General features: G+C 43.5%; 1 protein-coding gene across 7 annotated transcripts in view; it reads right to left on the bottom strand.

The window, feature by feature from the left end:
• Window positions 1-15,095, bottom strand: part of EDA (ectodysplasin A) — a gene marked incomplete at both ends in the record, with an annotated part of 356,368 nt that extends 341,273 nt beyond the window's left edge. For all 7 annotated transcript variants that reach the window (XM_080718610.1, XM_080718611.1, XM_080718616.1 and 4 more), the window contains one exon: window positions 14,700-15,095. In XM_080718610.1, coding sequence (XP_080574736.1) covers window positions 14,700-15,095 — 396 coding nt within the window. The remainder of the gene's footprint in view (window positions 1-14,699) is intronic.
• Between the last annotated feature and the right edge of the window lie 11,858 nt (window positions 15,096-26,953).

Raw genomic sequence — 26,953 nt, 5'->3', positions numbered from 1 at the left:
AGCCTGCCTTTAGGCAAGGCCGGTACTGGGGCCTCGAGGCCAGGATAAGAGCCTGCCGAGGGGTTAGGCCGGTGCTGGGGCCAGCGAGTCCGGCATCGGAGCCTGCCTTGAGGCAAGGCCGGTACTGGGGCCTCGAGGCCAGGATAAGAGCCTGCCGAGGGGTTAGGCCGGTGCTGGGGCCAGCGAGTCCGGCATCGGAGCCTGCCTTGAGGCAAGGCCGGTACTGGAGCCTCGAGGCCAGGATAAGAGCCTGCCGAGGGGTTAGGCTGGTGCTGGGGCCAGCGAGGTTGGCAGCGGAGCCTGCCGTGAGGCATGACCAGTGCTGGGGCCTCCGAAGCCGGGATCAGAGCCTGCCGAGGGGTTAGGCCGCTGCTGGGGCCATTGAGGCCGGCATCGGAGCCTGCCTTGAGGCAAGGCCGGTACTGGGGCCTCCGACGCCAGGATAAGAGCCTGCCGAAGGGTTAGGCCGGTGCTGGGGCCAGTGAGGCCGGCATCGGAGACTGCCTTGAGGCAAGGCCGGTACTGGGGCCTCCGAGGCCAGGATAAGAGTCTGCCGAGGGGTTAGGCCGGTGCTAGGGCCAGCGAGGCCGGCATCAGAGCCTGCCGTGAGGCATGACCAGTGCTGGGGCCTCCGAGGCCGGGATCGGAACCTGCCGAGGGGTTAGGCCGGTGCTGGGGCCAGTGAGGCCGGCATTGGAGAGTGCCGTGAGGCAAGGCCGGTACTGGGGCCTCCGAGGCCAGGATAAGAGCCTGCCGAGAGGTTAGGCCGGTGCTGGGGCCAGCGAGGCCGGCATCGGAGCCTGCCTTGATGCATGACCAGTGCTGGGGCCTCCAAATCCGGGATAGGAGCCTGCCAAGGGGTTAGGCCGGTGCTGGGGCCAGCGAGGCCGGCATCGGAGCCTGCAGTGAGGCATGACCAGTGCTGGGGCCTCCGAGGCCGGGATCGGAGCCTGCCGAGGGGTTAGGCCGCTGCTGGGGCCAGTGAGGCCGGCATAGGAGCCTGCCTTGAGGCAGGGCCGGTACTGGGGCCTCGAGGCCAGGATAAGAGCCTGCCGAGGGGTTAGGCCGGTGCTGGGGCCAGCGAGGCCGGCATCGGAGCCTGTCGTGAGGCAAGGCCGGTACTGGGGCCTCCGAGGCCAGGATAAGAGCCTGCCGAGGGGTTAGGCCGGTGCTGGGGACAGCAAGGCCAGCGTCGGAGCCTGCCTTGAGGCATGACCAGTGCTGGGGCCTCCGAGGCCGGGATCGGAGCCTGCCGAGGGGTTAGGCCGGTGCTGGGGCCAGTGAGGCCGGCATCGGAGCCTGCCGTGAGGCAAGGCCGGTACTGGGGCCCCCTAGGCCAGGATAAGAGCCTGCCGAGGGGTTAGGCCGGTGCTGGGGCCAGCGAGGTTGGCAGCGGAGCCTGCCGTGAGGCATGACCAGTGCTGGGGCCTCCGAAGCCGGGATCGGAGCCTGCCAAGGGGTTAGGCCGGTGCTGGGGCCAGTGAGGCCGGCATTGGAGAGTGCCGTGAGGCAAGGCCGGTACTCGGGCCTCCGAGGCCAGGATAAGAGCCTGCCGAGAGGTTAGGCCGGTGCTGGGGCCAGCGAGGCCGGCATCGGAGCCTGCCTTGATGCATGACCAGTACTGGGGCCTCCAAATCCGGGATCGGAGCCTGCCAAGGGGTTAGGCCGGTGCTGGGGCCAGCGAGGCCGGCATCGGAGCCTGCCGTGAGGCATGACCAGTGCTGGGGTCTCCGAGGCCGGGATCGGAACCTGCTGAGGGGTTAGGCCACTGCTGGGGCCAGTGAGGCCGGCATCGGAGCCTGCCTTGAGGCAAGGCCGGTACTGGGGCCTCCGAGGCCAGGATAAGAGCCTGCCGAGGGGTTAGGCCGGTGCTGGGGCCAGTGAGGCCGGCATCGGAGCCTGCCTTGAGGCAAGGCCGGTACTGGGGCCTCCGAGGCCAGGATAAGAGCCTGCCGAGGGGTTAGGCCGGTGCTGGGGCCAGTGAGGCCGGCATTGGAGCCTGCCGTGAGGCATGACCAGTGCTGGGGTCTCCGAGGCCGGGATCAGAACCTGCTGAGGGGTTAGGCCGGTGCTGGGGCCAGTGAGGCCGGCATTGGAGAGTGCCGTGAGGCAAGGCCGGTACTGGGGCCTCCGAGGCCAGGATAAGAGCCTGACGAGGGGTTAGGCCGGTGCTGGGGCCAGCGAGGCCGGCATCGGAGCCTGCAGTGAGGCATGACCAGTGCTGGGGCCTCCGAGGCCGGGATCGGAGCCTGACGAGGGGTTAGGCCGCTGCTGGGGCCAGTGAGGCCGGCATAGGAGCCTGCCTTGAGGCAGGGCCGGTACTGGGGCCTTGAGGCCAGGATAAGATCCTGCCGAGGGGTTAGGCCAGTGCTGGAGCCAGCGAGGCCGGCATCAGAGCCTGCCGTGAGGCAAGGCCGGTACTGGGGCCTCCGAGGCCAGGATAAGAGCCTGCCAAGGGTTTAGGCCGGTGCTGGGGCCAGTGAGGCCGGCATCAGAGCCTGCCTTGAGGCATGACCAGTGCTGGGGCCTCCGAGGCCGGGATCGGAGCCTGCCGAGGGGTTAGGCTGGTGCTGGGGCCAACGAGGCCGGCATTGGAGCCTGCCATGAGGCTAGGCCGGTGCTGGAGCCTCCAGGATTGGAATCCTGCCAAGCGGTTAGACCGGTGCAGGGGCCAATGGCCAGCATCGGAGCCTGGCGTGAGGCAAGTTCACTCCTGCGGCCTCCAAGGCTGGGACCAAAGCCAGCTTAGGGGTTAGACCGGTTCAGGGGCCAGCGAGACCAGAACTGGGGCCTCCCATGAGGCAAGGCCGCTGCTTGAGCCAGCGAGGTCTGGATCAGTCCACTGAGTAGCCAGACCACTACTGGGACCATCAAGAGTGGGATTGGTACTTGCAACGCAGCATGCACAGAGAAATATCGCAGAAAATATAAATCAGACGCTTCTCTTAATCAGCAATAACTAGGAGGAAAAGGGCAACAGGAAGAGGTTGAGCTATAGAAAGGGCCCTATAGTGAAGCAACTAATGTGACCAATCAGAGGGTATGTAATACTGGAGGACGGAGCCTCTTTAAAACGCAAGAGGTACATAAACAAATGTATCAAAGTAAATCACCAAAGAAGTGTGGGATGGAGGGAGGGGGAGGGAATGGGATGGGGGCTGGAGGAGGGCTAATTGGATGATGTGTGCTTGTATATCCTCTCAAGTCTTGTACTCCAATGTGATTGATATATGACTACAATGCACCAATTTAAAAAATAAATAAATTAAAAAAAAAAACCAGCACTAGAGAAAATACTCAAAGAGATTAACTACAAAGAAGAAATAGGTAACACACACCAGAACCAGAGAAACAAGTGTTTCCATCCAACAGACAACTAAGATTGGTTATCTGTGGAGATTCATTACTTATGTTAGTCTTTTACCTATCTCTAAATGGTATTGTTTGCCTTTATTGTTGTTAATTTTTAGGATTTCTAGTTGGAATATTAATATACCTTCATATATAGCATTTGGGAATATTTTATCCCATTCTATTAGTAACTGTTAACTCTGTTTACATTGTCTTTGGATATACAATATTTTTTTTATTTTTTAGGGAGTTTGTATATTCTTCTGTTGCCTGTGCCATTGAAATCATATCCAAGAAATCACTGCCAATTTCAATGTTGTGAGGTTTTATGACCCAGATTTTCTCCTAAAAGTTTATAGTCTTAAGATTTATATTTAGGTCTTTTATCTATTTTGAGTTAATATTTGTATATGGGATTAGGTAAGGGTCCAACTTTATTCTTTTCCATGTAATTATTATGTTTCAACAATATTTAGTTAAAAGATTATTATTTCCACCACCAAATGTTCGTGGAATCCTTGTCAAAAATAACTTGACAATATAGGGAAGAATTTAGCTCTAGGCTTTTATTTAACTCCAATGGTTTATATATCTGCCTTTAGAATAGTACTACACTGTTTCAATTATTGTAGCTTTATATGGTTTGAAATCAGAAAATATATATCTTCTAGCTTTGTTCTTTTTCAAGATCGTTTTGAATATCTAGAGTCCATTTTCCATATTAGGATAGATTTGTTTTTCTGAAAAATAAATATATAAATATATAATAGTTTCACCTAAAAAAATAGAAAAAATATTCTCTGGTAAGAAAGAAAGTAAAAAGAAATATTGAAATGTTATCTTTAAGTCATCAAAAGCTTGGTATCAGACAAATGAAACTGTTATGTGAGATTATCATTTTTAATTTTGGATAAATTGCTATAATACTAGATGTCAACCACTAATCCAAGCATGGGAGGGAGGGATGGGGAGAGAATGGGGTGGGGATCGGGTAGGGGCTGACTGGGCGATGTGTGCATGTATGTCTACAAAAGTTTGTATCCCACTATGATGTATGAATACAGTGCACCAATAAAAAATAAAAAAAGAAAAATAAATTTACATAAATGGAGGAAATACCACATTCATGGATTAGAAGACTGAATATTTTAAATATGAGAGTTCTTCTAAATTGATTTTTAGATTCAATACAGTTTGAATATAAATCCCAGCCATTTTTTGTTTGTTTTTGTGAAACTTTTTAGAACAAAAAATTCTAAAAATATACATAAAATGCAAAGGGCCAAGAATGTCCAAGATACTTTAAAAGAAGAAATGACATGGAAGGGATTGTTTGTCCAAATAACAAGTTTATTATAAGGTCCAGTTATTAAGACTGTGGTAGTGGTAAGCTGTGATTTGGATGTAGTTTGCTCCTCAAAGGTTTGTGTTCTTGCTCGAGGTTTTGTCCTTATTGTGGCAGTGTTGAAATGGTGGAACTCTTAAGATATAGGGTCTAGTGTGAAGTAATTAGATCATTGATGGTGCCACCTTCTGAAAGGATTAATGCTTTTCTCACAAAGTGAGTTCATTTTCACAAAGTAGGTTGCTATGCAATGAGACAATACCATGCAAAATTGCCCTCTTCCACATGTAGTCATTTCACTTTCCACTTCTCTGTCATGTTGTGACCCAGCCAAGAGAGACTTCACCAGAGTAAAACTGATGCTATGTTCTCAAATCCCCAAAATTGTGAGCTAAGTAAACCTCTTTTTTAATAAAAATCCAACCTTAGTTATTTTGTTATAATAAAACAGACTAATGACAAATAAATCAATAGAATACAAACAGTTCAGAAACAATCTTGCACATATATGAACACTTGATTTATGACAAAGGTGAGAATGTAGAGAAGTATAATAAAGTTCTTATAAGAAATGGTACTAAATCAGTTGAATATTTATATGGAGAAAAGTAGAAATTGACTTCTATATCTCATCAAGCACAAAAATCAATTCCAGGTGGATAGTAGATCTAAATGCAAATGGCAAAGCTGGGCATGGTGGTGCATGCTTGTAATCCCAGCATTTGGGAGGCTGAGACTGTAGGATAATGGTGCGCAGGCAGGCTCAACTACTTAGCAAGAACTTTTGCAACTCAGCGAGACCCTGTTTCAAAAATAAAAAGACTGAAAAATATGGCTGAGGGTGTAGCTCAGAGGTATAATGACCCTCGGTTCCATCCCCAGTACCACAATAAATAAATAAGATGGCAAAAAATATAAAGCTTCTTGAAAACAATACAGGAGAACATATACATGACCTCAAGTTAGGAAACTATTTCCTAAATATAAAACAAAAACCACTAGACAAGGAAAACTATAATAAATTTGACACATTAAAATAAAGACTAGCCGGGTGTGGTGAGCCGGGATTGGTGGTGCATGCTTGTAATCCCCGTGCTTGGGATACGGAGACAGGAGGATTGCTAAGATTTGAAGCCAGACTTGCTGGCTTAAGGGACCCTGTTTCCAAATAAAAATATAAAAAGTAGGTGTCTGGGAGTGTAGCCCAGAAGAAGAAGGGTTTCCAGGAACCCCAGTACCACCAAAAATAAATAAATAAATACTATCACTATTTGCAGATGACATGATACTACACTTAGAAGACCAAACAAACTCAACCAAAAAACTTATATAACTGATCAACAAATTCAGCAAAGTTTCTGGATACAAAAATCAACATTAAAAATCAGAAGCTTTCCTGTATACCAACCACAAATATACTGAAAAAGAGATCCAGAAAACATTTCCACTCACAATATCCCACAAAAAATAAAATACTTCAGAATAAAGCTAACCAATAAGGTAAAAAGCCTCTATAAAGATAATTATAAAACACTGAAAAAAGAAATTGAAGAAGCCCTTAGGAGATGGAAAGATTTTCCATGTTCTTGAATAGGCAGAATAAATATCATCAAAATGGCCATTCTTCCAAAAGTGATCTACAGATTCACTGCAATGCACATTAAATTACCAAGATCATTCCTCATAGATGTAGAAAAATCAGTCCTTAAATTCATTTGAGACAACAAAAAACCAGACTAGCCCCCAAAAAAGAGTAATTCTCAGCAACAAAAACTATGTAGGAGGCATCACAATCCCTGACTTAAAACTATAATACAAAGCCATAATTAAAACAGTATGGTACTAGCACAAAAACAGATACATAGACCAATAGGCAAGAATATAAGACACAGAAACAAATAGCACACTTATGGCCAATTGATTTTTGACAAAGGGGCCGAAAACATACACTGGAAAAAAGAGAGCCTGTTTAACAAATGGTGTAAGCAGAAAAATGGAAATAAACTCCACTTTCTCACCCTGCACAAAAGTCAATTCAAGATGGATCAAAGACTTGGAAATCATACCAGAGATTTTGCAGCTTCTTGAAGAGGACATTGGTCCAACACTTCAACACATAGGCGCAGATAAAAACTTTCTCAATAAGACCCCAAAGGCACAAGAAACTAAAAGGTAGATCAATATGTAAGATCTCATTAAACTGAAGAGCAAAGGAAACCATCAAGAACCTCAATAAAGAGCTGATAGAATGAGAGAAACATTTTGCCAACTATTCCTTTGATAAGGACTAATATCTAGAATATACAGATAACTCAAGAAACTCACAGCTAAAAAAAATCTCAATCAAAAAATGGGCAAGTGCCGGGCATGTTGGTGCACACTTGTAATTCCAGCATTCGGGAGGCTGAGACCTGAGGATCGCAGTTTGCGGACAGCCTTAGCTACTTAGTAAGGCCCTCTGCAACTCAGTGAGACCTGGTTTCAAAATAAAAGAATAAAATTTAGGGCAGGAGGTGTAGCTTGGAGGTCGAATGCCTCTGGTTTCCATCCCCAGACCCACAAAAGAAATGGGCAAGTGAACTAAAATAGACACTTGAAAAAAGAAGAGATTCAAATGGCCAAAAAATGTATGAAAAAATGTTCAACCCCATTAGCAATCAGAGAGATGCAAATAAAAACTACTCTGAGATTTCACCTAACTCCAACTAGTATGGCAATCACTAAAAACATAACAACAGATGCTTGGAAGGGTATGGAGAAGTGGGAACTCTAATACATTGTTGGTAGGATTGCATATTAATGCAACCACTTTGGAAAACAGTATGGAGAATCCTCAGAACAATGGGAATGAACCTACCATATGATCCAGCAATACCACTTCTGGGTATCTACACAAATGAATGGAAACCAAACTACCAAACAAATGCATGCATATCTATGTTCATATCAGCACAATTCACCATTGCCCAACTAGGGAACCAGCCAAAATGTCCATCAGCAGATGAATAGATTACAAAACTACGGGATATATACACAGTGAAATTTTATTCAGCCATAAAGAAGAATAAAATTACATCATTTACAGGGAAATGGATGGAACTAGAGAACATTATGCTAAGTGAGCTTAGTCAGGCACATAAAGTAAAAAACTGGATGCTCTCCCTAATATGCAGAAGCTGGGGAAAAAGGGGTCATAGGAAGAACTCTAAATGAGGAAGGAGAAACCATAGATGAGCAAATAAGGTGACCTAACTGAGGGGGATGGGAGAGGGAAAAGAGAAATCCCCAAATGTACATGATGTACATACACAAACATATCAATCACTAAGCCAAACATGAGAAGGAGGTGGGGGAGGGAATAAGGTGGGAATTGGGGAAGGGCTAGATGAGTGATGTGTGCATGTATGCCTCTACCATCTTGTACCCTATTAAGATGTATGACTATAATGCACCAAAAAAATTAAAATACTTCTGCTCACCAAAGAGTATTATAAAGAAAGGTAAGCAATAGACTTGGGAATGGTTTGCAACCTGAAAATTTTTAAAATAGTTCGTAGCTGGGGCATATAAAGAATTCCTACAGATCTCTAACAGATATCTTGACAAAACATAGGTTAAAATATTTGTACAAGCACTTCACAGATGATACCCAAATAGATAATAAACATGAAAAAGAGCATAACTTCAATCATCTTCTGAGAAATGTCAATTGAAACCATGAGATATTAGTACGAAACCACTTACTAAAATGGCTATGATTAAAAAGACTCGCCGGGCGTGGTGGCACACGCTTGTAATCCCCGCGCTTGGGAGGTGGAGACAGGAGGATCGCGCAGGTTCGAAGCCAGCCGCGCTGGCGTAAGAGACCCTGTTTCAAAAATATAAAATAGGTCTGGGAGTGTAGCCCGGAGGTAGAAGGGCTTCCAGGAACCCCAGTACCACAAAAAAAAAAAAGACTGACAATACCAAGTATAAGTAAAAATGTGGAAAAACAAGAATTCTTATACATTGCTCATGAGGATATAATTGTCAATCATTTAAAAAAAACTATTATCATTAATAGTAAAAAAAATATGCATTCCCCACAATCCAGCATCTCTAATCCTATGTATATACCCAACAGAAATTCAAATACATATAACCAAAATAATATTCATAACTCCAAACTGAAAATGATTCATATATTCCTTATCAATAGAATGAATATGCAAATTATGATGATATATTCAAAAGGAAAATACAATATTAATGGATATTGCAAATATAGTGTTGATCAAAAAATATCGGACACTCTCAACTGCTTGTGAGCCTGAGGCAAGAGGATCCCAAGTTCCAGGCCAGCCTGGACAACTTAGCAAGACTTTGTCTCAAAATCATAGAGAGGACTAGAACTGGAGCTCAGTGTTAGAATTCTTGCCTAGCATACACAGGACCTAGCATGTTCAGTCCCAATTACTGGAAGAAAATAAAAACATCAGACCTAAAAGAATATATACTTTTTATTTCATTTACATAAGGTTCAAACTGGAGGAGACTAGCCAGGTGTGGTGGCATACACTTGTAATTCCAGTACTTGGGAGGCTGAGACGTGAGGATCATGCAGGTTCAAAGCCAGTCTCAGCTACTTAGTGAGCCTTTCAGCAACTTAGTGAGATCCTGTTTCCAAATAAAATATAAAATAGGTATGGGGGTGGAGCCCAGAGGTAGAAGGCCCCTGGGTTTCACCCCCACCCCATACCACAAAACAAATGGAGGAGAGTATAGTATTAGAATAGTAGTAGTCAGCATTTTCACTGCTATACTCCAAATACCTGATCACATAACTTATAGGAAGGAAAATTTATTTTCTCACAGTTTGGATATTTTGAGTTTAGTTCATGTAAGGCCAGGACCACACATTTCAGAACACAGTGGCAGGAAGTAGAGAAAGGGAAAGTGCAGGGTTTTGTTCTCATATCATGGAGGCAAGAAGCAAGAAAGAGCAAGCAAGGGAAGGAGGATTCATATATAATCCTCAAGGCTGCAGCCCTAGGGACTCATCTTCTCCAGCTACACCCTACTGGGTTGCCTGCATCACCACCCAGATAAATCCATTATAGTAGATTTATCCACTGCTGAGACTACAACCAAGTACCACTTCCAACATTGCAACCCTGTTTACACGAGGGCTGAGAGGGGGAGCTTCTATTTTCAAACCATTATAAGAACTCAGAATAATCATTAATTTGGAAAGTAAAAGTGATACAGTGATAGGGTTGAGGCACAATTAGAGGTTGTGGTGTGCTAGTAATGTTCTCTTTCTTGACCTGGGTGCTAATAACATGAGCATATTCAGTTTGCAATAATTCATCAAACTGTATAATTATAATGTAGGCATTTTTTCTGTGTGTTATATTTCAATACAAAAGTAAAGAAAAAGAAAGAAAGAAAGTGCTGAGTATTTATAGAGTCAGATAAAGACAGTCCTCTATGAGAGCTGCCCTGCAAGAAAGGCAATTGGTAATGTTCTTGGGAATTGAGTGTCTTCAAAAGTCCTTTAGTATAAAGAGATCTTCTCCATGAGGTAGCTACAGATAAATTACAGATCGTTTTTCACAAGATCTAAGAGAGAAAGAAAGATGAGACCTAAAAGCAAATAAAACATCAAATGACATATTACCAAAAGCTTTTTGTACCATTTTAGAGGTAAGGTGTGAAAATAGGAAATGGATCACATTGATAGGGCTTTTCTCCATTTCACTTTCTAATTATTTCAGAAACCAGTGAAACATTACCGATGGGACTATGTACTCACCTAAGCATAGCTGACAGTTCACAGGCTTAGCAAGACCTGAAGAAAACAGGCCTTTTATATAAGGAGAAAATGTCTTTGTTTTACATAAACATCTCCAAAGTCCCTATATACTATTCAACTCAACAAGTATTTGCGTGTCCTAACTATAACTAGCATTGTGTCAGACACTGTGGAGAAAAACAAGGAGAAGATGGATTTCTGAGGCATTGTAATGTAAAAACAAAAGATGTATTGAAAATAACAACAGCAAAGACAACTAGAGAATGATCTGACCCAAAGGTGAGTGGCTCGAGGGAGTAGTTAGTGAGAGAGAAAATGGCATGGGTATAATGAAGCCAGCTGATCAAAAGCCTTGAACATCACACTGAAAAGTATAGATGTAAATCCATAGAAAACTATTTTATCTGGTCCCCACATCTCCAAAATAATTTGTAGGTTTATTCATTATGCACATCTTGAATTGCATGTGTGATATCAAATCTGGTTACACTAATGGTATATCTAATTATACCAAGAGATGTATTGTCGAATGTTAAGGGTGACTTCTATGACATCACCTCAATCAAATAAGTAAGAACATACCCCAGATATCCTCAACAGTCCTGTATAAGTTCTTATTGAACTACCCATAATTTAGACTATCACTTGGAGCAATCAGTTAACGAAGATGTTACCTTTATTTGTCTCCCTCTCAAAATAATTTTTCAAGCATTAAAAGGTACAGTTAACATTGTATCTGGTACAGCAAAGTTTTTGTTTATTGAACTGGATTATTAAATTACACCAACATATTAATGATACTCATTTCTATTATGGTTTGGACAACTTTTATCATTGTTTGTCTGTCTGTCTGTCTGTCTCTCTCTCTCCCCTCTCTCTCTCTCTCTGTCTCTGTCTCTGTCTCTGTTTCCCCTCAAACTGAAAACACAACTAGAAAATCATCCTGTCCTTTTGATCAATGTAATTGGGTTTCTGGAGACTTTTATCAGCTGTTAGGCTTTTCTTGAGGAGCAGCCACCAGACTTTTCACCTGATTGCAGGTGAAAATCCACTTTTGATCTTTTATTTGGAAAATATAAAGGTTTGGTTTTTCTCATTGTTGACAATTCCTGAGGCTGTCTACCACATTCTTCACCCTTGAAGAGCACAATCACAACTGGACAAACTTCTCTATAAAATAATCCACAGTGATTTTTTATCTTATTTTATATTGTTTATTGTCTAATAGACACTAGAAAGAGTCTCTAGCCCTTATAATAATTTCCACAAAGTCTCCAGATAAATCTACAGCTACTTAGCTGCTCAAGCTGAAGGAGACAGTTAAGACTCCAGAAAGTACAATGTGACTCTCCCTTTTTATCCTCAGAAATGATGTCCCCACTTGGGAGAATTTTCTAACATTTCCCTTAGAGAATTTTGCTGATCTCACTATTCTGTATCCTCACCAACCTAACTTCCTTCTTTATCCTGTTTTAAAAGCTTTTAAATTGATGTGTGTTACACATGCATCTACAGTAATTTCTAGGTTCCTTTTTTGTGTCATAACTGAGAGCCCAGAGTCCATCATCTGATAAGCGTGGATAGGTTTATTTTACCTAATTGTATGACCTTACACACAAAGTTCTCTGACTGTTCTGCTCACTAGATCACAAGAGCTCTTTCTATAATTTATTTCATCAGCTTGCTTTCACTCCTTGCACATTTGCTGGTGAGAAACCTGAATGCATTGCCCATTGGAGGGTGCATATTTTTATCTTTCTTCCTCTCCATCCAAGAGTTGCTGTAATAGCAGCTGTTTGTGTTAAAAACTAAAACATAAAAATATGACCTACGTGGCCAAATTCCACATGGCTGTTTACTTCCTTATTTATGAATCAGAATCTGTCAGCACAACTTAGAATTTTGACTGTCAGCAGATACTGCAATTAAATGTCCCCGTAAAGCCAGCAGAGGGTGCACCAGGGCACTAGAAATTTTACCCAAGATGTAGCAGCATTAATTTAACTCTAATAGCCAATCAACGTTTCTTGTATTTACTCATGCATTTATTTATTATATGCTAAAACTAATATCCTCAAGAGAAACTTAAGTTGAATCTGGGCTAAAATCTCTTAAGAATATACTACAAGTCTCCTGAAGAATGATTAAGGATTGTGAAGTTAAACATAGTCTGCTCAAAATAAAAGAACCAAACAAAATGACACAAACCTGAGCCTTCTGCTTTGTAAACTTTCTGCTCTTAAGCTCCACCCTGTTCCCTCTCCCCTCCAGAAAAGTCCTTGTAGGTTGTATACTCTGAGGGAATGAGAGTTAAGAAAGCAACTCCATATGAGTTTTGACTGTAGTTATATGACCTTATAGAAGTCATTTTCCCCTCAGGGCCTATGTGTTCTCCAAGGGAACCAAACTAAATGGGCTCAGATGGCCCCTTATAACTCTAAAAAACTCGGATTCAACAAATGTAAAGAGTCAATATCCTTGTTTCCACTGCTCAAAAGGACTAAAAAAAGAAAGAATAAAGAACAGAAGAGAGGAAGCTGTGTTTAAACCTAGACAAAAATATTTTAGTGCTATGCAAAGGGCAGGCAACTAAATGCCACTGCAGACCTGTGAGCGTCCTATGCCATCACAGAAGCCCTAGAGTACAGCTGTCCTGCTAATCCTCAGTCTATAAACATGGCTCTGTCCATCCTGACTGCCAAAAAGTCTTGGCTACCACCTGACTAAGGAAGTCGAATTCCTTCATCTTTTTCACAGAATATCAGTGTTCAGCTGCCTAAGTATTTCTACTGGGCATTTTGTTTGGGGGGATAATAAAGAAACCAAAATCCTAGTTAATTATCATTTAGCTACAGTGTGTAAAGTTTCACATATGAGAAGCCTGTCTGCTGATTCTCTTCTTTGTTAAAGTATTATATAAGTTGGGATGTGTAAGCAAGTAATTTTAAGGGCAAATTTACAAGGCACATTGTAAAAAGGAAAGTGTTAGTCCTAACATTACAGTAATACCATTAATATTATGCCTCTATCAAGTGTACAACTTTGGATGGGAGAAAAAAGTAGCATAAATAAAGTTTAATGAGTTGTGACAATCACTAATAGATGTAGCAAATATTGAAAGATTGGATCCCCCACATCAAGGAACTTTTTCTTTGCACAACTTGCCCTTTTCTCCAAGAGGTACAAATTTACTATTATTTTTAATCACCTTAAAAGGATACGTGGCTGCTTCACCCAAGTTTCACATGTGAGACAAAATGAGACAATACTTACAGTAATTGCATTAAATGTACTTGAATAAAGAGCTAGGAAAAAGTAGAAAGCAAACACCGAAGCTAATGGTTGACTAGTAAGGGTAAAGCACCATAAAAATCAAAAGGAAAAAAAACTGTTCTTGGGAGACTACTCCTGAGTAATTCTTCCATTAGTAAATTCCTCTTTTTAAGCTAGCAGTAACAGAAATGCGTCTCCACCTTTCCACCGCAACCAACCCTCATCAAGAAAAGAGTCAGAACCGGCACGCAAAGGGTGAGTTTTATTTCCATAGATTTTTTAAATTGCTTTTCAGAAGTTGTCTAACAAGACGGCATATTTCTACCAGAATTCCTCAGGGGCGCTGATCCTCACTAGAACGCCGAGGACAATCAGTCTCAAATTGCAGGTAAGTGTGAACAAGCCCACGTTCTGGTCAGCGCACAAGGACCCCGCGCTCAAAGTACGGTTAAAAGTTGTTTCAACGGGCGTGGAGCAGTTATTACAGCTGTTTACAGCGCCAACTCCAAAGGAAAGCCTGCTAGTGCTGGCATCAGCTCTAGACACGAAAAAACAAGCACCGCGGGCAGAGAACCTCACCAGGAGCAGAAGGGCCAAGCTGCTCGCCGTTAGTCGGCTAGGGGGGCAGAGCAGGCACCTCCTCGCCTGGCCCGGGAGGGAGCATCGCCAACTTTTCCCAAAGCAGTCCACAGTGGGGGACGGTGGGCATAGGCTAGAGTTTCCAAGCCATGGGGACCTGAAACTCTGAGTGAGTTGAGCCAGAGACGAGGACAGACAACCTGCTCTGGACAACCTCTCCCTTGCCCCCTCCCTGGCCCTGCTCTCTAACTTGGCTCCGAGTGGCAGCGTTCCCCCCGGGCCTTGAGGTGGCGGGCCCCCGCCCTACCCACGAGGGGAAGGGGCCTCCTCCGCCGCCGCCCCTACTAGGTGACTTACCTGGTGCCGGTCTTGGGGGTCCGGGGGAAGTGTGGTTTCGCCGGCTTCTAGCGACTGCTGCTCAGGTGATGGCTGCCCGAGGTGGCTGATGATGGGACCATCAAGGTCGAGGCCACCGGGGCTGCTCCGGGTGCGAGAGGTGCCTGGGGTGCCCGGGCCGCCGAGGCGGGACTCAGCTCCGCGTTCCCGCCGCAACTCCGACCGCAACTCTAGGTAGCAGCACAACGTCAGCAGGTGGAGGGCCAGCGAGAGGCCAAAGAAGCCCAGGAAGAGCCGGCAGCTGTTCCCTTCGGCCGCCCGGGCAGGGGCCCCGCGACAGCCGCAGCCCTGGCTGCCCCGCTCCCTTGGTGCTGCCGCAGGCAGGGGTTCCCTGCGCTCTACTTCAGGGTAGCCCATGGCCTCCGGAGACAACCACTCTCTGAGGCCCGGGAGCCGCTGCGTCTGCCTCTGCCGTTCAGGACCCCTGACAGGCAACTACTGTCCTGCCATCGGCTAGGGGCTGCAGGGACCCGTGCCTGCGCGACGGTGGCTGGGCGGGACGAGCAGAGAGCAGCCGCATGTGCAGCTCCACTCGGAGGGGTGGGAAAGGGAGGAGGAGGGGCAGGAGAGAGGGGTGGCTCGGCCCGCCGGGGGAATGAAGGAGGAGGTCCTGGCCGACCCCGCCCCATCCCTCAAGGGGCTGCCGGGACGCCCAACCACCGGGCCCGCCAAGCCTCGGCGCCCCGCCCCCGGCCGTTCCGCCAGGGCCTCCAGCCGTGGGGCGGGGCCTGGGGGCGTGAGGGTTTGCCTCTGCCTGGCGGCCCCACCCAGGTCTTCCTGCTTGCCACGTTCCAATTGGTGACTGCGGCTGTCGCTCATCTCTGAACTCCGCCCCAATTTAACCCTTCAGCGTTAGTACGGGGGAGGGCGAGGGGGGAGGCTGAGAATTTAGGAACCTTGGAAAGAAAGTGGAGCAAAGAAAAGGAGGCAGGAACTAGCATTAATAGAAATGTTTGCAATTAACTGCAGTTGTTAATAGCATCATCCAGTACTTATCTGTTGCTTTCAATCTTCAAAGCATTTAACAGACGTTAACCTAATTAAAACAGTTCTGGGTTTGGAATGAAACCATGCCTGCTGTGTTTGTAATCCAATGGCTCACCAGAAGAAAAGGAGACCTAGGAACCTGGGAGCCAAAAGGACGGGGAATCAGGCAGCCTCAGTTCTGCAGTGTGTCTAGGGGCTCAATCTACATCATGGAGAGGACAACCGGTACCAAGTTGAAGGGATGGTGTCGCCCCTTGAAGGGTAAAGAGTCTTCTATGATTTCTTGATATATTAATTTGACAAATGTGTATTGATCACTTTTACAAAGCAGAAAGTGCTATATGAGAGGATCAACAGCCAGAATAGTTTGTCTTCTGCCACTGCTGTGGGAGTTTTGAGGGAAGAATGTATGCTTTCAAGGAGCAAGTGGGAAAACTGAGGACCACAGTGAGGTGCATTTTTACAAGGGTGGTCCACAGAATGGTCAGACACTATTGGCATCTCTATTCAAAGCCAACTGTTCTGGCCTCTCTACCCCTCCCATTCTTCCCCTGGAGTACTCCCTGGGGGAAGTTCAACAAGTCAGCCAAATGTTCCAGATGTACACTGCCATAACTGCAGCATCTTCAACAGCTGCACCAATCAGAAACGTGTCCAGAGAAAAAAGTGGCAAATGTCAGAACAATAGACCTTGAAATGAAGGATGGAAAGGATTAGTTAAGAGTTGCAAGTGACAAGACTTATCAGTCTCAGATTTCAGAGAGCTAAGTGTCTGTAGCAAGGGAGTATGTATGATTTTTAGCCACTATGTACTCTCATTTCTGTTATTGAAAAATGAATAATTAGCAATTTTATTGTCTCAAAGCAGGCATCTTGAGTGCCACCAAGGAGGCTTAGTGATGTCTCAAAACATTTAAAAGTAGGCCTAATACTAGGCTGGTGACAGAAAAAAAAAATAGGTGCTTATTGAAAAGAAGACAGAAGAAGAGAAATAAAACCAAAAGCAAATGGTGGGGAGGTCAGTCCAGAGAGCATAAGGTCATAAGCCTTAAACATATCAGACACAGACAACTTTTCTTCCAAACCCTTTGTGAATTGTTTCAGTGCTTTAAAAACATCATTTTGCACTCTCTTTAACCTTCACTTATGAAATATAAAGTTTTCAAACAATATCACTGTCATAATACAGATAAGGGGGGGGGCTTTTAACCGCTGCTCTCAAGTCCTGCTTGTCCAGACCAGGAATTCTAGATGCTAGGAAAACTGCCAGGCTGATTTACCTTAATTATCACAGCCCAAGATCATTGGAAAGAATGCTAGACCAGGAGTCAGGAAACCGGACTCTGCCACCAGTTTTCTGGGTCATTCTGAACGAGTCACCATGCTTTGGGTATGCCTTGGTTTCTCCAACTGTAAAATGAGGTATTTGAACTGTAACTGCTATTAAATTTTATCAGTCTCATCACTAGCCATGTTGACTTCATTGCATACACAGTTTAAAGAAGTTGCTACTTCTTCCTTTAAATGGAAAGGGAACAAAATGATACTTAGCCATCTTCTGGTGGTGGCTGTGATGCTCAAGGACCATACTGGTCTCAGCTCACCATGTTCTACCAGGTTTTCAACAGATTGACTGAGACCCTGGCTTGCACCTCTCTCTTAAAAACCTTTGGAATTGCATTTGACCTAGGACCTCACTTTGGAGGACACCCCCTCCCCGGAAGAACATATACCTTCATATACAGTAGAAGGGACAATCCAGTGAGGAATGTGTGGTTATCTCCCTCCTCCCACACTGGTGATTGAACCCATGGTCTTGCCCATGATAGGAAAGTATTCTAACACTGAGCTACATCCCCAGTCATTGGTTATTCTTTAAATATTTTAAAGTGTTGCTTCAGTTGGCTTCTATGTCTTATAAGTGCCTTATCCACCACAGCACAGGCATCATAATGACAGCTTTCAAACACATCCAGCAAACAGATGCATTGTGTCTGGTGTAGCACTGTTTACAACTTTACATTTAAAAAAATCTACTTCCAGTGTTCAGAAATCTTGAGATTTCACATTGTAAAAATAAAGATTTCCTATTTTTCTATAAAAATTCAAAATACCTAAAACTGGACCTACATTCCCATGTGACTACAATCAGCCAGAATTGTCTCCTTAGATAAACATGAGAAAATCAAGTTCTACAAGCATCCCCACCTCTTTCCTCTGGTTTCCCTGTCATTCATTTACCCTCTTTCTGACCCCATGTATTACAGACAAGATATCAGTTTCTCCATAATCCTACAATCTGCCTCTCCCACATTATCTTCCACCATCCTACAAAGAAGCCATGCTCCTACATTACTAAATTTCCTGATATCTCTCACATCCCAGCAAATTTGCACAAGCTATTTTCTTTGTCAAGAATGTCCTCAGCCAGGCATGGTAGCGCACGCTTGTAATCCAAGCATTTGGGAGACTGAGACAGGAGGATCTGGGTTTGTGGACAGCCTCAGCTTAGTGAAGCCTTTTGCAACTCAGTAAGACCCAGTTTCAAAATAAAGAAGAAAAACTAGGGCTGTAGTTGAGCTCGGAGGTAGAACGCTTCTGGGTTCCATTATCCCCAGTACCGCAAGAAAAACAAAAGAATTCCCTCACCTCAGAAACCTCATAGATTCTTCAAGACTTAACTTATATGTTCTCATTTGTATGGCTATACATTTCACTCCAAACAATTTTCCTCTATGCTTTCATTGTACACTGAACATACCTCAATAATATCACTTACCACATTGCATTTTGACTATTTCACATGGCTTTCTCTCCACTAAGTTATGTGTTTCATTGTATGTGTGTGTGTGTGTGTGTGTGTGTGTGTGTGTGTGTGTGTGTGTCTGTCACTGGGGAATGAACCCAGGATCATTCTACTACTGAGCTACATACCCAGCCCGTTTTATTTTTAAAAAAAAAAAACAGGTTCTTACTAAGTTACCATGTGTTGGCCTTGAACCTGTGATCCTCTTGTCTCAGCTTCCAATACAGTACTGGGATTGCAGGTGTGTGTCACCACACCTAACATAAACCATGAGTTTCTTAATGGCAAAAATCATGCCTTAAGCCAGGCGTAGTGGTGCACGCTTGTAATCCCAGTATTTGCGAGGCTGAGACCGGAGGATCGCGGTTCTTGGACAGCCTCAGCTACTTAGTGAGGCTCTCTGTAACTTAGTGAGACCCTGTTCCAAAATAAAGAATAAAAACAGGGCAGGGGGTGTAGCTCGGAGGTCAAATGCCTCTGGCTTTCATCCCTAGACCCGCAAAAAACAAAAAACAAAAAACAAAAAAACATGCCTTTTCATTTTGGTATTCCCAGTGCCTCACATAGCATAGCATAGCATCTTCCACATAGTAGGAGCAAAATTGTCAAATGAATAGGATACGAAGTTGGTCGCAGTTACCTAGACTAAATAGAATTTAAAAGAAAAAAGGAGTTGGGCCAAGGAATACCTGTCAGTCTCACTTATGAACCACTTCTTTGGTGCCTGGCTGTATAGCACATTATGGAAAGATACAAAAGAAATAGGAAATAGAACCAAATAATAATTGCACAATTACTCTTTCATTTGTGCTACTGTGGGAGTTGCAGATAATTCAGAAAAGTAAATAAACCAAAGATTCAGATGTAACTGGTTTGTAGTAACATATTTTGCTTTTTTCCTATCAAGTTTCCTTTTCTATTTTTGCTTATCTGGGAATAATCTTAAAATGGTATTAGTTGACAACCCCTGAATAATAAATATTCAAAATAAGCTAACAAGCTGGGTTTGGTGGCACATGGCTGTAATCTGGGTCACTTGGGAGGCTGAGATGATAAAGGTCAGCATAGGCAACATAGTGAGACTCTCTCAAAAATTTTCCAAAAGGTAACAACCCCTGAATAACCACCAATTCAGTGGATTGCGTGAAATATGCTAAGAAGTTGGATAGAGACTGGTATTAAATACCTCTTAGATATGGTCAATCTGCAGAATAAATAATTGACATAGAGATCAAAGAGGTGGCATTATGAACTCAGTCATAATCAGAGAGGTGAGAGGAACATGTACTTCTGAATTTGATCCTAATTTGAATCTCAACTTTTAAACTTACCAGCTGTGTGATTTAGAACAAGAGATAAGCCGGGCATGGTGGCGCACGCTTGCAATCCCCGGGCTTGGGAGGCTGAGACAGGAGCATCACACAGGTTCGAAGCCAGCCTCAGCTACTCAGTGAAGCTTCCAGCAACTTAGTGAGACCCTGTTTCCAAATAAAATATAAAAAAGGTCTGGAAGTATAGCCCAGAGGTAGAAAGCCTCTGGGATCCACCCCCAGTACCACACACGAAAAAAAAAGAACAAGAGATTTTTGCCAGTCTTAGAGAACCTCAGTTTTCTCATGTAAAATGGAGATGACAATATATACTTTGTAATATAGCTATGCTTCTATGGGATGCGAAAAGGCAGAGAGCTTTTCACTCTCTCTTTTTCAGGGTTTCAGTTATTGAACCTACAAAATAAACTGACAGGAGGCAGAGCAACAGGAAATGTATACAAATTTATTATGCACAGAGGTATCACAGGAAAGAAAAACAAAACAAAAAACCCAAACCCAGTGAGATCTAGATGCTTATCTAGCCTTTTCATAAGGGAGAGAGGGGGTGGAGGCAACTAAGGAGAGAGTAAATGATTTTAAGAATAATGAATGGGCTGTCAGAAGAATAGGTGACAGCCTGTGACAAAGTTTGTTTGGGCAAGGTGCTGAGCTCCAGTCTCATATCCTGTGATAAGTGTAATCATCCCTGGTTGAAGAGATTCCCAGCGAGGGGATTCATGACAATTGAGTTCTTTCAAGGGATGTGCCTTCCTGCAGATAAGAGAAATTTACAGAAAGTTCCTCTCTACATTTGCAGGTCCTTTATGTGCCCTCAGTTTGAAATCTAAAGTGGCATAATCTAGGGCGGCATTTCCTAAACTTCAGGTGCTATATGTTAAAGTTTCTGGCATATAATAAGTGTATCACAAAAGTTAGTCCCTGCTATATAGAAGTCTTCCATCCAACGAAAATGAAAGTAAAAACCTACAGCAGCCAGGTGCAATGGCACACAGTTAGAATCACAGCTACTCAGGTGGCCAAGGCAAGAAACTTGACTAAGATCAGCCTAGGAAACTTAGTGAGACTCTGACTTAAAATAAAAAAGGGGTGTAGCTCAAAGGTAGAATGCCCCTGGGTTTAATCTCCAGTATAGCAAGGGAGAAAGAGAGAGAAGGAGAAAAGGAGGGATAGAGAGAGGGAGGAGGAGGAGGAGGAGGAGGAGGAGGAGGAGGAAAAATCCTTGACCAATTTCCTATCACTCTGTCCCCTGACTTTGCTGTATATTTCTTCTTAGTATCTATAACCATCTGACATATTGCATATTTGTTGTTTATTATGAGACTTCTCAGCAACCACAACTAGAATATTAACTCCATGAGGGCAGAGATGTCTGTTTTGTTCACTGCTTTAGCTACAAGACCAAAAATGTTGACTGACACAAAATGAACTTTCAATAAATGTTTGTTGACAAAATGGATAAATCGTTCTCCTAATAGAGTAAGAAGGAGAACTGGTCAAAGGTGTCACTGAATAGGAAAGGAGTTTTATTCCAATATATTGATGTGGGAAGGGACAGCCGTTTCATTGTACATGACAACTTCCCCAGAGAAAGAGAGGCTCAGGGTCACACTGATAACTAGAAGAGGTGGGAGGGAAGGAAAGGAATGTTGATTGAACATTTATGTCCTAGATGCCAACCTTTCTTACTTATTTCTGGGCGAATTTAGTATTATCTACATTTCACTTGTGAGGAAACGGAAGCTCAGAGCAGTTAAGTGACTGGCTAAATTGAAACAACAGTGAAGTGGTAAGATTATGAATTTGATCTAGATCTGTTTAGTTAAAAAATCCTGTTCCCTGTCCTAAAGCTGCCCTCCAAGCTACTAACAGATCTCAAATGCAGCTTCATAGAGCTAAACATGCAGAGATTGTGAGAGTCCCAGAGCAGCAGAGTGACAAAACACCTGGAAGTCAGTTTCTTCTCGCTCTTGCTGGCTGCAGATGCTGTTACCCTTTTTCTCCAACTTCAATGCTATTGTGATTAGATGAATATGCTCTAATATGAGGCCTATCAGGTCATTCTCTTAGACATTAATCCTTAATAACTTCCCATTGACTACACTTAGCCTGACATTCAAAGTCCTTGAATCTGGCCCTGAACCATTTTTCCAGCTGTGCTGCTTCTAGGCCTCTGCAAGCCGCTGGCTCTGTAGAACCTGGGCTTTCACTGCTCAGGAACAAATGTTTATATTTCTGCCTTTTTGCCTCTTTCTGACATTACTTCCCTTCCCTTTCCAGTTTCCCTTTCTCTTAATTTCTCCTTTCTATTTGAAACCAGCACATGCTTGTATTTTAAAATCTATGCTTATAGCATTATTATTATTATTATTATTATTATTATTATTACTAGTATCATTATTTTGCAGTACTAGGGTTGAACCCAGGGCCTCATTTATGTCAGGCAAGTTTTCTACCACTAAGATACATTTGCAGCCTTTGTTTTTTTTTGTTGTTGTTGTTGTTTTGTTTTTTTTACTTTGAGTCACAGTCTTGCTAAATTGCTCAGGCTGGTCTTGAAATTGTGATCCTCCTACCTCAGCCTCCCAAGTAGCTGGCCCATGGGCATTTTCTTTTGTGTGTGTATGGTACTGGAGATTGAACCCAGACAGAGGTGTTCTATCTCTGAGCTATACCCTAGTCCTACTTTATTTTTATTTTGAAGCAGGGCCTCAATAAGTTGCTGAGGACCTTGCTTAAGTAGCTGATACTGATGGAAAACCTATAATCCTCCTGTCTCAGCCTTCCCAGTACTGGAATTATAGGCATGCACCACCACTCCTGGCTGGGTTTTTTTTTTTCCTTAAGGATTGTTTTTTTCTGTCTTGCAATTGATCCCAGAACCACTGGACTACATCCCTAGCCCTTTTAAATTTATTCTTGAGCCCGGTGTGGTGGCACAGGCTTGTAATTCCAGCATTTGGGAAGCTAAGACCAGAGGATTGCGGTTTGCAGACAACCTCAGCTACTTAGCAAGACCTTCCGTAACTTAGTGAGACCCTGTTTCAAAATAAAGAATAAAAATAGGGTAGAGGGTGTAGCTTGGTAATCAAATGCCTCTGAATTCCATCCCCAGACCCGCAAAAGAATTATTATTTTTTGAGACAGGATCTCACTAAGTTGCTAAGGCTGACCTTGAGTTTGCCATCCTCTGGCCTCAGCCTCCTGAGTAGCTGAATTACCCGCCTGCATCACTGTGCCTGGATTAATTATTATCATTATTTTAATTGTGCATATTTATTGAGCACAGTAAGATATTTTGATAAAAGTATATAACATGTACTAATCAAATCAGGAGATTTAGCATTTCCATGTCCTTAAATATTATCCAAGGCCCGACTCAAGTTTCCCTTTCTAACACTGCCCACAGTGGTCTCCCTCAGGATACACTGCCTATACAACTCATCTGGAACTCAGAGCATGCAACTCATGATCACTAATTCTTCCCTTGCCCCATGGGAGAGTCTCCTTTCCCCAGCTTATCGCTAGTTTCCCTTGAAGGACCGGACCTGTCTTAGCCCCCACAGGGCCTACCTCAGGCCAAGGCTTACAAAATCTTTGTTAATGGATTAAAGACTCTGCACAGATGAATTTTAAGCAGGGTTTTGAAGGCAGAAGGGGTCTGGGATTGACAGTGAGAAGACAGCTGCTCTAGGTGGAAAGCTAAGTAAAATAAAATGCTGAGCACATTTATATAAGCAAGGCTGCCAGGAATATTTAGGAAAAAAAACTTACAACACACACCAACAAAGGGGGAAGAACAGCAGACCTTTTACTTGCTGGAGGGAATGACTATAATCATGACTGGCATAGAAGTGTTTGCAGAAAACCATGAAGCAATGATAAGTAGATGGAAATTCTTCTTGCTGCAAGGGAGCAAGATGGCACAAATACTCATTTTGCCATAAAGTCTTTGGCTACATACAGGTGGCTGAGTATGTGGGGAGGCTCTCACTTCATGAGAGGAATGTTTTCATTCAAACTGGCAGAATGTCATGTGTATCTATATCCCCAGCAATGTGTGTTGGCCCCACTCTTTGGGCCACTAAATAGCCTGGAAGCATATACTACATAATATACAGATCCATGTTCTACGTCACATCAAGGCCACAGTGAGGGCACAGGTCTAGTTTTGGTGGAGTAGGAATTTAAGTAAGTCCTTGGTAGTGTTTTTACAGGTTCTCATATCCTCCAATCAACTATGAGTGGTCAGTGGAGTGGCCATTTGGTCTCATTTAACAGAAGAATAAAATGAAGGTCAGAGGAAGTAGAATGCCTTACCCAAAGTCACACAGTCAGTGTATTTGAATCTTAGTCTGGGTTTTGTCTTCTTACTAAAACTCATATTTATCCATCACGCTTATATTTGCCTAGTTGATCTGGCTAAAAAGCTCATTTTTTTCTCCATATTGGGAAATGAGCCCAGGGCCTTGTACATGTTAATCACATATCCACTGAGCTATACTCATAGCCGTTTTCAGTTTATTTTGAGACAGAGTCTCAGTTGCCCAGGCTAGCCTTAAACTTGGGGTGCTCTTGCCTCTGCCTCTCAAGTAGCTGGGATTACAGGCACACACCACCGTGACTGGCTATATATTTAAATTTTTTAAGTACTGGGGGTAGAACTCAGGGGCATTCTACCTCCAAGTTATACTCCCAGCCCTATGTTTTTATTCTTTATTTTGAAATAGGTCTCACTGAGTTAGTTGTAAAGGGCCTCACTAAATAGCTGAGGCTGGCCACAAACCATGATCCTCCTGTTTCATCCTCCCAAATGCTAGTATTACAAGCGTGCACCACCATGCCCGGCTCTATGTATTTTTAATTAAATCCAATTGACAGAATTAGGAAGTAGAAAAGAAGGTATGAGAGATATGTACAAATGTAAAATTTCACACAAATATAGGATATTAAGGCAAAAGTTACCTTGCATTGAGTACCTACTTTGTGCTCCGCACAAGTTCAAAGCCATCCTGGGCAACTTAGTAAGAATCTGTTTCAAAGTAAAATAAAAGGGCTGGAGGTATAGCCTAGTGACAGAGCACTCTTGGATTCAATCCTCAGTATTGTTTTTTAAAACAGAAAAAGAATAAAAGGCTCAGAGAAAAGTGAAGTAATGAATCTGAAATTGCCCAACTACTAAATGTAGTACTAAGAAAAAAATTTCTTCATGTTTAAGCTGGAATCTGTTAGATGGTCCCATTTTTTTTTTTTTTTTTTTTTTTTGGTGGTAGTACTGGGGGTGGAACCCAGGGGCTTTCTACCTCTGGGGTATACTCCCAGACCTTTTTTATATTTTGTTTGGAAACAGGATCTCACTAAGTTGCTGAGAGCCTCACTAAGTAGCTGAGCCTGGCTTCAAACCTGTGCGATCCTCCTGTCTCAGCCTCCCAAGCGCAGGGATTACAAGCGTGCGCCACCACGACCGGTGATGGTCTTATATTTTTCCTCATTTTCTTTTTTTTGGTGGTACTGGGGTTCCTGGAAGCCCTTCTACCTCCGGGCTACACTCCCAGACACCTATTTTTATATTTTTGAAACAGGGTCTCTTAAGCCAGCACAGCTGGCTTTGAACCTGCGCAATCCTCCTGTCTCTGCCTCCCAAGCGCGGGGATTGTAAGCGTGCGCCACCACGCCCAGCTTTTTTTCCTCATTTTAATGTGATCTTTTTGCTTTGTTTAAAACATGGATTCACCAAGTTGTCCTGGCTGGCCTGGAATTCGTGCTTCTTCTACTTCAGTTTCCTCAGTAGCTGAAATTACAGATGTTTACTATTGAATTTGGCTTCAAAATGATCTTACAAACTAATAAGAAAGTATGAAACTGTAGCCAAGCCCAATTAGATCTTAAAGATCACAAACTAAAGAAAATTCTAGCAGCAGAAAAGAGAGACCTAGGAGATTATATGAGAGTCAAGAGGAAACCATGGTATGCCTGGTGGCAGAAAGTTTTTTCAGAATGTTACTACAAAAGAATAATCTTGAAGGGGATAGGGATGTAGCCCAGTGGTAGATCACTTGCCCAGCAAAAGCGAGGCTGCAGGTTCTCCCATTGTCTTATTTGCTTTAAATTTTGAAATGCAGTCTCACTAGGTTGCTGAGGGTCTCATTAAGTTACTAAGGCTAGCCTTGAACCTATGATCCTCCTGTTTCAGCCTCCAAAGTATTGAGACTACAAGTGTGCGTAACTGTGCCTGACTTCAATTATAGGTAGTCACTGAATTTCTGTGAACTGTGTAAACCAATAAATGAATCCCCAGAAGGCCAAATCCAGCATGGTACAGACCTATATCAGTCCAGACCAACATCTTTCCTCTTCTATTCATATAGAGTTAACTGAAGTTAATTTAGGGATTCTGCTTTTCCTATGGGAACCTATACTGAATTAACACTGGGAATACAGGCTGTGCTGGACTGAAATGTACTTTATAGCAGTGGCCATTGAAGACTAAGCTTCCACAAACTGACTCCTTTGCTAGGTGACTGGAAGCTGAGCTTCACCTAGCAACAGAAAGCAGGGTCCATTGAGGCAGAAGCTGAGACACTGACAAAAGCCACGCCTGAGGGAAGGAAACTACCCTGAGCAATCTGCCAAACTGCTTAGGAAAGGTTGCTGAGAGAGAAGCTGGCAGTCCAGCAAAGTTACATGACCTTGAACCTACATCATCAGCTGTGATATCCTAAGTTTAGCAGCCAATCTGCCTTGTTTAACTCCCAGAGGTCCCAAATTCACACCCATTTTCTTTTCTGAGCATCTATAGGTGACTCAAGAGGTCAGAACTAGGAAGCCTTTTGGAGACTACCTAGTCCAACCCAGCTATTTTTCAAAAGAAGAAAGCCAGATGTGGTGGTGCATGCACGTAATCCCAGTACTTGGGAGGCTGAGACAAAAGGATAGCAGGTTCCAGGCCAGCCTCAGCAATTTAGCAAGGTTCTCTGTAATTTAGGGAAATCCTATTTCAAAATAAAAAATAAATAGGGCAGATGGGTAGCTCGGGGATAGAATGTCCATGGATTCAATTCCCAGTACCAAAAACAAAGAAACGAAACAGA

The sequence above is a fragment of the Muscardinus avellanarius genome (assembly GCF_963383645.1).
Source record: "Muscardinus avellanarius genome assembly, chromosome: X".
Classification (NCBI taxonomy): Eukaryota; Metazoa; Chordata; class Mammalia; order Rodentia; family Gliridae; genus Muscardinus; species Muscardinus avellanarius.
Note: the sequence above shows the minus strand (reverse complement) of the source record. Positions and strands in the feature narration are given on the sequence as shown.